This window comes from Lepisosteus platostomus, chromosome 14, assembly GCF_059453375.1.
Source record: "Lepisosteus platostomus isolate fLepPlt1 chromosome 14, fLepPlt1.hap1, whole genome shotgun sequence".
Lineage (NCBI taxonomy): Eukaryota > Metazoa > Chordata > Actinopteri > Semionotiformes > Lepisosteidae > Lepisosteus > Lepisosteus platostomus.
The window spans coordinates 17,630,208-17,642,542 of NC_142624.1; the positions used below are offsets into that span (position 1 = coordinate 17,630,208).

General features: G+C 36.6%; 1 protein-coding gene across 3 annotated transcripts in view; it reads right to left on the reverse strand.

The window, feature by feature from the left end:
• The window catches only part of LOC148648916 (thioredoxin domain-containing protein 6-like), a 36,217-nt gene that overhangs the window by 21,304 nt on the left and 2,578 nt on the right, over positions 1-12,335 (reverse strand). For all 3 annotated transcript variants that reach the window (XM_088607303.1, XM_088607304.1, XM_088607302.1), the window contains exons 5-14: positions 11,920-11,991; positions 10,877-10,993; positions 10,493-10,568; positions 10,092-10,174; positions 9,124-9,216; positions 8,002-8,156; positions 7,268-7,467; positions 6,873-7,017; positions 2,092-2,199; positions 49-200 (exon numbers count right to left, since the gene is read on the reverse strand). In XM_088607303.1, coding sequence (XP_088463429.1) covers positions 49-200; positions 2,092-2,199; positions 6,873-7,017; positions 7,268-7,467; positions 8,002-8,156; positions 9,124-9,216; positions 10,092-10,174; positions 10,493-10,568; positions 10,877-10,993; positions 11,920-11,991 — 1,201 coding nt within the window. The remainder of the gene's footprint in view (positions 1-48; positions 201-2,091; positions 2,200-6,872; positions 7,018-7,267; positions 7,468-8,001; positions 8,157-9,123; positions 9,217-10,091; positions 10,175-10,492; positions 10,569-10,876; positions 10,994-11,919; positions 11,992-12,335) is intronic.

The following is a 12,335-nucleotide window of genomic DNA, read 5'->3' on the forward strand; positions in this document are numbered from 1 at the left end:
GCAGTTGCTGTGAGCTCTGTCGCTTGCTGTCCTGGAGATAGCCATTACCTTTGTGTTCATTTAATGCATCTGGCTTAATGACAGCCAGGGTCTGTTCCTTGGGGAAGAAGAAGCTGAGCTCCCTGGCTGCCTCTTCACTGGTGGCACTGCCATGGAACTGGTTTATCGGTACACTATCAACCACGAATTGTGCTCTTAGGCTGTGGAGTGACAAGCAGAGAGGCAACAAAACATCATTTTTTTCTAATATACTTTTTGAACATTTTTATGATATTATGATTTCTTAGTAGTTTTAAATCTTTAAAGTAGCAGTTAAAGTAGTTCTTTAAAGTACTGTATATAGAAGTTTTAAATCTTAAGTTTTTTTTAATTATCAGTATGAGAAGAGTTACATAGCCATTTCCAAACAATATGAAGGCCATCATATTGTATGTAAGAAAGATAAGGTAACTGTTTAAACTTCTGTAATATGTGTACAGTACATAAATGTTAATTTGAAATGATTTTTTCAAAAAAATATTTTTCATTGATCAGCTAATTTTCACCGATTCGGTCTGTCAGATTATTAGCAAGAACAATGAATATCTGTTCAGTGTTCAATTTAATATGCATGATCATTATGCACCACTCTTAATCTCAGCAAATTAGTACTGTACGTTCAATTTAACAGTTAGTCATTCGATTTAATGGGCAATTCAAAATACAATTCTGTCTCAAAGTGCCTCACTGTAAATGGAATCGCATAGTCATTCCAAATAATCAAAGTATTACTCTCCATAGACTACACATTTAAGTAATAGAACTGAGAAACAGTTTTTAAAATAAATAAAAAGCAAAAAGTCATGATGCAACTTCATTACTTTCACTTTTCTCTGTCTCCTCCAAAACGTTAGAAATTATTTCACTGACTTTTAATTGATAAGAAATGTGCAATAGTGTTTTGATAACAGATTACTTTGCACATGTTTGGAACACTAGTTTTTGATACAGAGTTTAAAATCCAGCATAAAATGTGTTTATTAGAAATCTTTGGGAACAATTTTAAGTGGAATAGCAAGGTCAGTTTGCTGTAAGTACTGTCTCCCTGGAGTTTTTGATTGACTGATTATCTGGCATGAGAATGTTGCCAAATGCCTCTTTCAACGTGCACAAATAATCAGTAAATCAGTTTCCTGCGACAGACACCTTGAGCTATATACAGCTGAATACATTCGCTAAGACATTTTAGTTCAGCTTTGGAGTCAGCTCAAAGTCAAAGTAATGGGCCGTTTGGATGGCTTGATGCCTTTTTTTCAGCTGTTGTGCTACATTTTATTTTGAATTATGTTTATTTTCTTTAACATAGTTTTACCTTTTTCTATGCTATTCCTTAAATGATAAACTTACAATGACAAAGTTATGCCTTTTTTCGTTTTCAACCTTTACTATGTGATGAACTACAGTATGTGACAATGTTTTTGGGTCCTTTATTTTTATTCATTTAAACAGGGTGTTATGCCCGAGCAGGCACCGGTGATCAGTCCCACATGCACATGTGGCAGACATTCACAGCAGGCATCTAATAAGTTTATTATCTCATTATAAGTTCAATTTCCTCTAAATCCGTCTTCACTCAGGGCTCTCATTAGATGAGCTGCTGTGCATTTGCTACTGTACCTTGTAGTTTCTTTTCAACAGTTACCGTCTACTGTTTGTGCTTGCTGTGTTGTTTCAGTGCTTGCCCTGTTCCTACTGTGACGGTTCTTGGTGTTTCCGCCCTTGACGCTCCTGACCTGCCAGTTCGTCCCTCAGAGCCTGGGCGCGAACCCGGGTCTCCGGCGTCACACAACTGGGAACTTGCCAGCTGAGCTAAAGGAGAACTCCCTCAGCCCGGGCGGCTGAGATCCCTGTTATACGCAGGGGTATATTCATTACACTAGCTACCACCGCTTTTCAACCCTGAGTGTTGGGTTTATATATTGCACATCTTTCCCTTCTTTTTTGGCCACCTTTTCTGTTGTGGTGTTCTCCTATATTGATCTGCCGAACAAATCTATAAAATCTGGACTGTTGCAGGTATCACAAGTGATGCCATACAGTTTTTAAGCAGACCTGTCAGGTGCCTCTTCTTTGGCCTTTTCAATGTCTTTAGGTCCCAAGATGTTTCTCCAGGTTTCCACAGCTCCCTTCTTTGCAAGAGCAAGTGCCAGAACTGGACCACTGTAGCAAAAGAGACAACATGGGTGAGGTCAGACAAAGCCTGTGACACAAATGGGCAGGGATGCCTCTCAATACATGCTGTAACTGTGTTTCGCAATACAATGTGTATTAGGTGAACAAACAGTGTGAAGTTCAGTTCATTTTGAGATAACAATTAAACTATGGACAAAGGTTTTTGTAGTAGTCTTTCTTATTTAGCACAAGACAAAGCAGAACCCTCCTTTATTGCAGAACCAGCAGAAGAATATTGGACAGCTGTGACTGCATCCAGGTATTCATCTCTTTGTATGGACTTTTAAAAACCTCATCTGGATGTACAGTAAGACTGACTGGTGTCTAATTTAGATTTGTATATATTAAATATTCACATCGTAATCCTACAGAATTGATCAATTATTGCACACAAGTATAGGTATGAGAAATATTAATTTAGTACAGTAATTAAATATTAATTCATTAAGATTAAGATAAAATCTTTCACGCATTTATGAACATTGATGTGCATGAAATGGATCTACAAGCTTGACAGTTAACTAAGCATTATAGTCAGCATATTTTAACCCTATTAATATCTAAACAATGAACAATTGTTCAGTCATATATCACATATGTAGTCATTATTGTATTGGTTTATTTAGCATATTTTATTATTAAGAAAAAATGTGCATTGTATTCTTTGAGTACTGTATGTGTTATTTCTAACAGCCATAAAGTACACTTGGAATTTACTGTTTCAATTTCTAATTGTTTCAGTAATTCAAACCATCCAAACACTACATGTGTAAAGTGTGAATTATAATACTCCTTGGAATCAATTCCAATATCCCTAAATTATACGGGTACAGTATGTGGGGTAAGCATGTGCTTATCTTCAGAGCTCCTAGTATGTACTGTATACTGAACTGATGTGGGACAAATTTGTACACTGCAGAGCAATCTTTTTTACAAACCTAATGACCATATTGAAAGACCCAATGGGGCAAGATCCACAGAAAGTCTTAGGGGACTCTTGTGCTATATAAACACTGTCACATGATGCTACATATTGATCATTATAAATAAATTATAAACTGCTGTGTTTGTCTTGATGACTTTAGAAGAGAAATAAGAGGTTTCTGTGGTAAAGAATATACAACCACCTATGGAAGACAAAGCATGCTGTAGGTAAAAGAGGCTGTAATGGATGTTTGATAATGTTGGATGGAATTAACATCACCATGGGCTTTCATCTAGGAAAGACAGTGCAAAACTGCCAAACGTGAGTTCAGAGCCACATGGTAAAATAAACTGTTACTAGCGTCCTGGAAATGTATATTGCAAATGTGGCATTGCAATCAAGTGGGGAATAAGGACAGCCCTGCATCGTCATGGGTAATTACTACCTTGATAAGAGATGACGTCATCACAATACCACTTCCTAAATGCCATCATCAAACCTTTTTAACAGAAGCACATAAAGAGCAGACTGTCACAAGATACCTATGAAATGCTAGGTATACTTTAGCTAGACTAGCCAAAGCCTTATCCAGAGATTAAATGTATGGTTGTTACTAGAACAACATAATAAACCTAAACCTAAATAATAATAAAACATAATAAACATAAATGTGACCCGGGTGAGCTATATCTTTATATGATAGAAAGATTTTCTTTACTAAAGGGAAACTATATGGAATTATCCAAGAATTAAATACTCAATAGGCTTTGATCTGTCTTTTACTTTAAACACAAATTAATTGATGCATACCTTTATCCTGGAACAATGTTATTGGAATTAAATAAAAACATTCATTTGTAAAATACAGCTGGGATATTAAATTATCAATAGTTTTATGCAGATCTATTTTGAGACAGCTGCATTACCTCCCTTCTAACCAGATCTCTGCTATGCATGGCTGGATTTGGTCAATACTGGAATGGTAGACCACCAAGGAAAACTATGTTGATTGTGTTGGACCAGAAGGAGACAATCGTCCCTCTGGACCAGAGTTTTTAAACCAATATCCAGGTATGGTGACAGGGTTCAAATTGCTTTAGGAGGTACTGTCCTTCAAATGGGCAATTAAAGATTCAAAGGCATTGTTTGTAAGATTAAGGGTATTATCTCTAGTGTACTGCCAGACACAAGTGTAATGCTGTGTCATCCCAGAGATTGCTGCAGTTCAGGGGTGGACTAAGTGGGTCCCCTTATAAAGTTTAATATCATCTGTGATGGAAAAAAATGTAGAAATCCAAGAAATTAAAATTGCATATCCTTAACATTATTAATACTTACAAGAATAAATTAAAGCTATAGAAAATTCTGAATCATATTCAGTGGCTGGCCCCAGCTAATGATGTTAAGAAGTCCAGTCTATCAAGCTGCTGGCTGCTTTCCTGTCAATGTCACCATCAGTCACTTAAGCACTGCACTCCAGGGAATCATTAGCATTTGCTCTTGCTTAATGTTTAACATTTACACATTTTTCATGCTTTTATTATATTCAACATTGGGCATAAATGTGTAGTGTACCGTCTACTTATCCAGACGGTACCTGTAAGACAGCAGCATCATTATTACCAACTTCTACAGTATGTGTACAACAAATGAGACTAGACTAGACTTTGGAACATGTGGACTGATCTGCCATAAAAAAGGTTATAAAATAAAACGGAATCATCTTGTCATTTCTTTATAAGCATCTCTTAATTTTTGAATTTTGAATTTCAATCTCCCATGTACAATAATAGGTTGAAATTATTAGCCAATATCATCACATTAATCAAACAATAGTCATTGAACTAAATTAATGTTTTGAATAAGGATGATTATCACAAGCAAATGTTTAATACTTTACCAGTTCTCAATAAAACAAAATCAATTTGGTTAAAAATAATTAAACAAAGTATTGTTTCAGTCTTGATTACTGCCACAAAACTGAATTAAGAAACACTGACAAAGTTCTGTACTACTCCATCTTCAATGTGATTTCAAATAAAGGTAACTGTATAATGTGGTAAAACCATGCTGCTACATTAGACTGCTATAATCCCCAGACAGTTCTCTGTATGAAACATGTCAGCTCAGAGAAACCAGCCCATTGAATAACTCCTCTTGTTCCTTTTGCATTCCTGTAAGGTGGTCAGTTAGAAAAGGAACTATTAAATGTAAATTACATACAATTAAAATAATAAAAAGTACCAAGAGTAGTTATGTTCTTGTGCTGCACAACATATTCATTATAATTGAGTACAGTACAGTAACTGAATCTTTAAAATAGGTGGGTCTCAAGCAACAGACACCAGCCTTAAGATAAAAACAACACTCTTTATTCAGTGTGGTTAAACTTCCACAAAAACATCTTACTGCTTCTCAAATGCTGTTTTTTGAGGAACAGGTAAAGGATGAAAGGTAAAGAAAAGAAACACAACATTTTGGCTGTAGAGCCTTCTTCAGGTGTGTTGAAGAAGGCTCCACAGCCAAAACATGTTTCTTTACCTTTCAGCATAGAATTAACCTTTACCTGTTCCTTTGCAACCTAAGCATGCTGATGCAGCTACCTACTAGAATTTTTAAAATGTCTTAATATACTATCTTTAGCCAGGCAGCTAAGTGGCTTACTGGTACAAAAAACAATTTTCCTTCACTCCAATAAACTCCTAGTAAAAGGGAAGCAGTGGCATTTGAGAATTAATTTATTAGACAGTTAGGCACATGTTAGGCACACGTGAAAGGGAGTTTCGCATAGTGGGTTTCCTGTCTGGTTTGAGGCCTCCTTGAATGAGGGCACTGCACAGATTCCTTGCCAGACTTTAGGCTGATGACTCTGCAAGATAAATCTAGGGTTTTAGCTTATAAACATAAAAGCACAATTCATAAGGATTGTAATTATCCTTCTAGGAACTGAATTAGTACTTCTGTACCATGTATGTCAATATAATTAAATATAGAACTTTTGTCAGTCTGAGGGATATTGATTCTTCTTGGTGAACACCTAAGTGAAATATTAAATATCCCGGCCATATCCCTTTCGGACTTTTACAAGCTTTATATTTGTATCAGTGAGAGCACTGTTTCCTATACTTTATATTTGCTTACTCTTAGGATGAATCTGTTCTGTATTTTGAGAGTTTTGTAAATTTCCATTTCCATATGAACTCATTTAAGTACTCCATAGTCTGCTTTCCTGGTTTGGTATCTACTTACAATATATAGTTTTATAATATACTGTACATACAGTATATTGAAGCATAAAACAACCACTTACCAGTTCCTTAGTACCAACATCATTGTACTTTTTGGACATCAGTCTGATTCTCTGATAAACCTATGCACATTTTGCACATATTTTATTGTTTTTACAGCGACTATGATCATCACATTTTGCACACACCTATGTATTTATTTTTTATTTATTTATATTTATTTTGTTGTCTTTTGTTTTATAACTATTCTCATGTCTGTTTTTGCTTGTGTTGGGCTGGACTGCTGTAACACATCAATTTCCCTACGGGATTAATAAAGTCTTATCTATCTATCTATTGCTGCTCTTAGCTGTTTATCTGCTTCTTTCTTGATTGTTTGAAGTCTATTTTTTCATTTCTTGAACAATCACAGAAAATGAGCTTTTATCTGATATTAGAAACCTACCAATATGGAAAATGCAGTTGTTAGCTTGTGCTGTAGGTGTTACCTGGTCATATTGCTGAGTAGTGCTGGGAAGTAGTCCTTGCCCACATGGTCACTGTAGAATTGATGCACCTGCTCCTCTGTCAGCATCACTTCCTTCTGCATGGCAATGGTGAAACCTGACTCCTGGATCCGCTGCAGGATCTCTCCTGAAAATACATTAGTCACTCATATACAAGTTTTATCACCATTGCAGATTTAGGGTATTTAGGGTATAGAGTATGTATGCAGCTTCAATACAAAATTAAATAATATATCACAAGACAAGCACAAGATATATCACAAGATAATCATTATAATTGATATATAATTGATAGCACACCATCATAACTCTGTGTTTGTGTTTGTGTTTGTAAATCTGCAATGTGTATCTGATTTGTATTTCATTTGTTCTTTTACCTTTTTTCTCTTTTACGATTTCTGGTCGGATGAGGGCCAGCGTCCTTTCCACTGAAGCCTCCTCTTTGTCATTTATGTTTGTTTCGGCAGCTATTTTGAAGTGGGGAAAGAAGAAAGCTAGCTCTTTGCTGGCCTGTTCACTGTCAGTACTGCCGTGGATGGCGTTAAAGAGAGTCTCTGTGCCATACTGGGCCCGCAAGCTGTGTGGGGAATAAAAGAAAAGGTTATACCTAGGGACAAAAATGTATACTAACCTTTTAAAAATACTGGAGAGAAAGAACTATAGAGAGCTAAAAATGTTTTTTCTAAATGTATTTCAGAGAACTGTTTTGATTTTAAGGCTGAGTTAATGTCTTTTTGACTAAAATTATTCCTCCATTCAATGACATGGAAGCATCATCTTTTATCACTGCAAATGAGAAATGTTAAATAAGTTTTACTGGACTGAATTCAGAGCAAGGCCTTCTAGTGACATTACTCAAGTATGAAATATAAAAAATATTTACTGTAACTATTTGAAAAGTACATGACTGAAAACCCAATCAGCCATCCCCTTTGTCATTTTTTTCAGTTAAGACGTAATGTTGTCTAAAGGAATGTTCAATCTGCTTCAGCAGTGTCAACCAAAATCATCTAAAATAGTTTATAATATATATCTATGAGAACCAATCATATAAGCTCACACTACTGGAGGATTGAGGGCAAGTTAAGTATTACCATACTCTCAGGCTTACCTCTCAGGCTTCTCCCTTCTGGCTTCCTCAACATCAGTGGGGCCAATGAACTCTCTCCATGCTGGGATGACATCTTCAGAGCCCTCTGGCTTGGATACCACTAAGACATGCGAGGGACCACTAGACATGAACTGTACCAGTTCTTCAAAGGATGGCTGAAAAAACAAAAACATGTTTAATTACTCTGTTTTTTTTTCTCTTGGAAGCTGTTTTTAACAATGTACATGCAGATTGTTTTTGGTGAACCTGCTTCAAGAAGTTACCATCTCAGAAAAGAAAAACTTTTATTTTATATAAATTTATTGACATGTCATGTATTCATAAGCTGCATGATAAGCAAACTTTATATATAGTCAGCAATTATTTCACAGTTCATGTTCAGTATCAGTATGTTTTAAATACATTAAGTGTACAGAGATGTTTTCGGTTCCCAACAGCAAAATTGCCAATGTCAGAGTATTAGCACTTTTGTTGACATTTAATACCAGTGTCAATGAGTGCACTTTTTCCTTATTTGAAAGCCATAAATATAAAACCTTTCTTCAAGTGAAGTAAAAACTCATATTACCCTGTTTCAGACAAAATATGTGTTGTATTTTATTTCACCCCCACTTAAAGCTCAATCAATACTTTGGTTCCTTTGCGAAAATAAAATCATTGGTCCACCCTTTGTAGCAAAAAGAGTAGTATAACAAACCAACACAGTGATATATTTTTAAATATACATTTACAGGCATAATATTGGAATCCACCCCAACTGTTATTCACTGATTTACTACGCATTACAAATCTTGCTAAACTATGCTAATTTGGTAATGATATTTATTATTTTTCCGGTGTAACTCTGGTAAATTGTTTACAATAATACATATTTTACACTACTCACATAATTAAGCATCATACTGTATACTTAGTTTCTCTTTTGCTGGGGAAACAAATTTAGAATAAAAATATTACAGTCCATGTGGCAGTTATATGACTAATTGATAAGTCTAAAAATTAAAATTAAAACATTAATAATGTTTATATCAGTGTGTTATACAGTAGCAGGTATAGTATTTGAAAATGTCCTTGTTCCTGCTTTTTTATGCTACTTCTAGCTTGTACAGGTTTCCTGGTTACCTCTGATCTCTTGTGTTGGTAGAAATCCCGCACCTCAGTCTCAGTCAGAGTTCTTTCCTCACGGGCTAATATCTCAAATCCAGCTTCTTGAACCTAGTGGTACAAAAACAATCTTTCTTACACCCTTCTTCTCCTCCTCCCCGGGCCACTTGCCCCCTCTTACTGAACCAGCTTTCCGCCTCTTCACAGCGATCTGTTTTTTGACTTCACACCTTTTTGTCAAGGGGGGCTACTCCCCCTCTTAAGGGCACTCCAGCCCTTCCTCGTTTCCCCCATTGTTTACACCTGTTCCTTATTCCAGCCCCTCTTTAGTTCCACCTTTAAAGTCAGATGCAGGCGTTTGCCCAAGGCTTCTCATTGAATCCTGCTTCGTGAGAGCCCGGGGTCCTGCCAGTCTGGCTCCATCATGGTTTTAGTTTTCTGTTCCTGATTCCCTGCCCCGCTGGTCCGGACCCGGTTCTTGTTTTAATTTCAGATGGATCCCCTGGTCTTGGACTCAACCTCCCGTTTTGGATTCCCCCTTTGGATATACAGTACCCTTGGATTGTTTGCCCTGGATTCACTCCCCCTGGACACCTGCACTCCTCGGACACGCCCCCCATCTCCAGACCCTTCTTCTGCATGACTATTTTCCCTATTGTATCCTCACAATTCCGGATCGTGTCGTCCACATAAGGCCCGGAAAGAACCGGATCGTGACACTTTCTCCACCCCTCTCCATTTTGCACTTCCTGAGTGGCCTCTCGCCTTCTCCCTACTCCTCCTCCACTTTTCCAGCTTTTGTTCTCCTGTGCTATTTAATCTTTTCCGTCTTCCCTGTCTTTCTCACACCTGAAGAAGGCTCCACAGCCAAAACGTGTTTGCTTTCTTTTCTTTTCAGCATGGAATAAACCAGTTACCTGTTCCTTTACTAAAAAAATACTTGTGTCTTATATGAAATGTTACAATCAGTCTGCACTAGATCTTACCTTCATAATAATTTCATGTGCTTTTCCTTGTGCAACCGCATCTGGTTTAATAATGGCCACAGTGTATGATTCGCTGATAGGAACTGCAGCAAAACAAATGCATAGCTTGTTTATGGTGAATTAGAGGTTGGGAATCCTATCCTATACTCTACTGCAATGATCAGGTAAACTATACCCAGAGAAATATCAATTTTTGTTATTGACATTTTTACATAATGCAATAGGAATTATATCCTATATCCTACAGTATGCAAAAAATACTTTCTTTTACATTAGCACTCATACTTGGCGACTTGTGTTTCACTGTAAGTCTTATCTAAAATCATAGTAAACTTTGCAGGATTATTGATACAAAACACTTGAGTTGGACAGAAGAATCTACCAAAGTTAAGACATCCTACCAAGAACATCATCCTCAGTTTCCTCATTTTTAATCACCTCCTCTTCTTTATCTTCAACCAGACCTTCATCTCTTATCTAATTCAAATAGTAGAACACAGAGAAAAATGAATTTTCATATAGTAGTTTACAATACTCCCCAGAAAAAAATATATTAAGCACACATCATCTATGCGGGATGAGGTTTTACCTATTACCATTATATCAAAAATCGATAGGGAAAGTAGACTCTATTACACACTATCAAATGACCCAGCTGAAGAAGAGGCTGAAATGTGTGTAACATAGTAGTTTTTCATTAGCCCTCATTAGCCATAAAATGCTTTCATTTTATGCAAGTGACCTCGCTGTCTTTTTTCCACGCTCTCATGTCGGCAGCGTCTTACCACTTTGCGCTCAATGCCCTGCTCCAACACTCTCTTCTCTGCTGCCAGCTGGTCCACAACTGTCTTCTGAAGGAAGGGAGCATTGGCCCCACGCACAACTGACACCAACTGACCTCCCTGAAAATCACACGCACACACACCACTCCGCTTAAAACCTACAGGATATGGCATGTACTGTATATACACAAACAGCCGAGATATTGAGAAGAGGTAGAAAACTCTATCCAATCCTGGTGTGCCACAAGGTCTTTCCATTTTTTGTTACACTTGAGAACTGAGCTAATTAAACTATTTATTTGCATAACATACTCTTCCAGATGATGAGATTGGTGATGTCAAAGCACATTCTTAAGACAAAAGAGCAGACAAAGGGATAATTCTTTCCAGGGGTTCCTAATGTCAGTGATTCTTAAACCTCGAGGACCACATTCTTGATGTTTTTTTTTTCAATTCTAGCAGAGCTTAATTACATAATTGAACTAACAATCAAGTTGCTTGATTGGAATGTTTGTAAATTTTTGTCTACTCAATTATTTCTTAGGAACCAAAATGAATAGGGGGGCAACCTACTATACATATTTACAGTTAGAGCTGTAAACAGTCAAATATTCAAACTGATAGTATTAATAAATTAGTTAAGGTGCAATTGGGTTACTGAGAGTTTGATAACGAGAAAAAGCAGCAGGTGTATCATCCTTCAGGACCTGGATTGGGATCCTCAGATTAAGTCAATTCTCATCAAATAATTCAAAACAGCAATTTAACAGTCAAAATAGAATAAAATGGAAGAAAAAAACACTTGATACTATATACTATATAAGAATAAGACCAGTTTCTATATAAGTTTCCATGTCTATGTATTCTTGTAATTTGTTTTTTTCCATCAAATTTATTTGTATTTTGTAGATCTTCTCGGTCTTATACAGTATCTTTAGGAGACAGATAATTAACTGTCTTTCTGGTCTTTATGAAATGTCTGTGCCATGTCATATTCATGGATACTCAACTGTATTTTAGGGGTGACCTTGTTACATTGCACTTACTCCATAAAAGAGAAATGTAGGTTCACATTTTCCACGGTACCGTTCAAGGGCATCAATGCTGTCTGCCTCTGCCTGAAAACAAAAAAAGAAATCCAGATGAGCAATAACTAGACATGGTCCTCTTACTGTAAAGACACCTTTATGCCTCCTTGATTCAAAAATGAGTTGCACTCTACTAGGGTGAATTTTGAATTATTTTATAATAATAATTGCTTACACTTATATAGTGCTTTTCTGGACACTCCACTCAAAGTGCTTTATAGGTAATGGGGACTCCGCTCCACCACCACCAATGTACAGCATCCACCTGGATGATGTGACGGCAGCTACTGTATAGTGCGCCAGAACGCTCGCCACACATCAGCTATCAGTGGGGAGGAGAGCAGAGTAATGAAGCCAATTCATAGATGGGGATT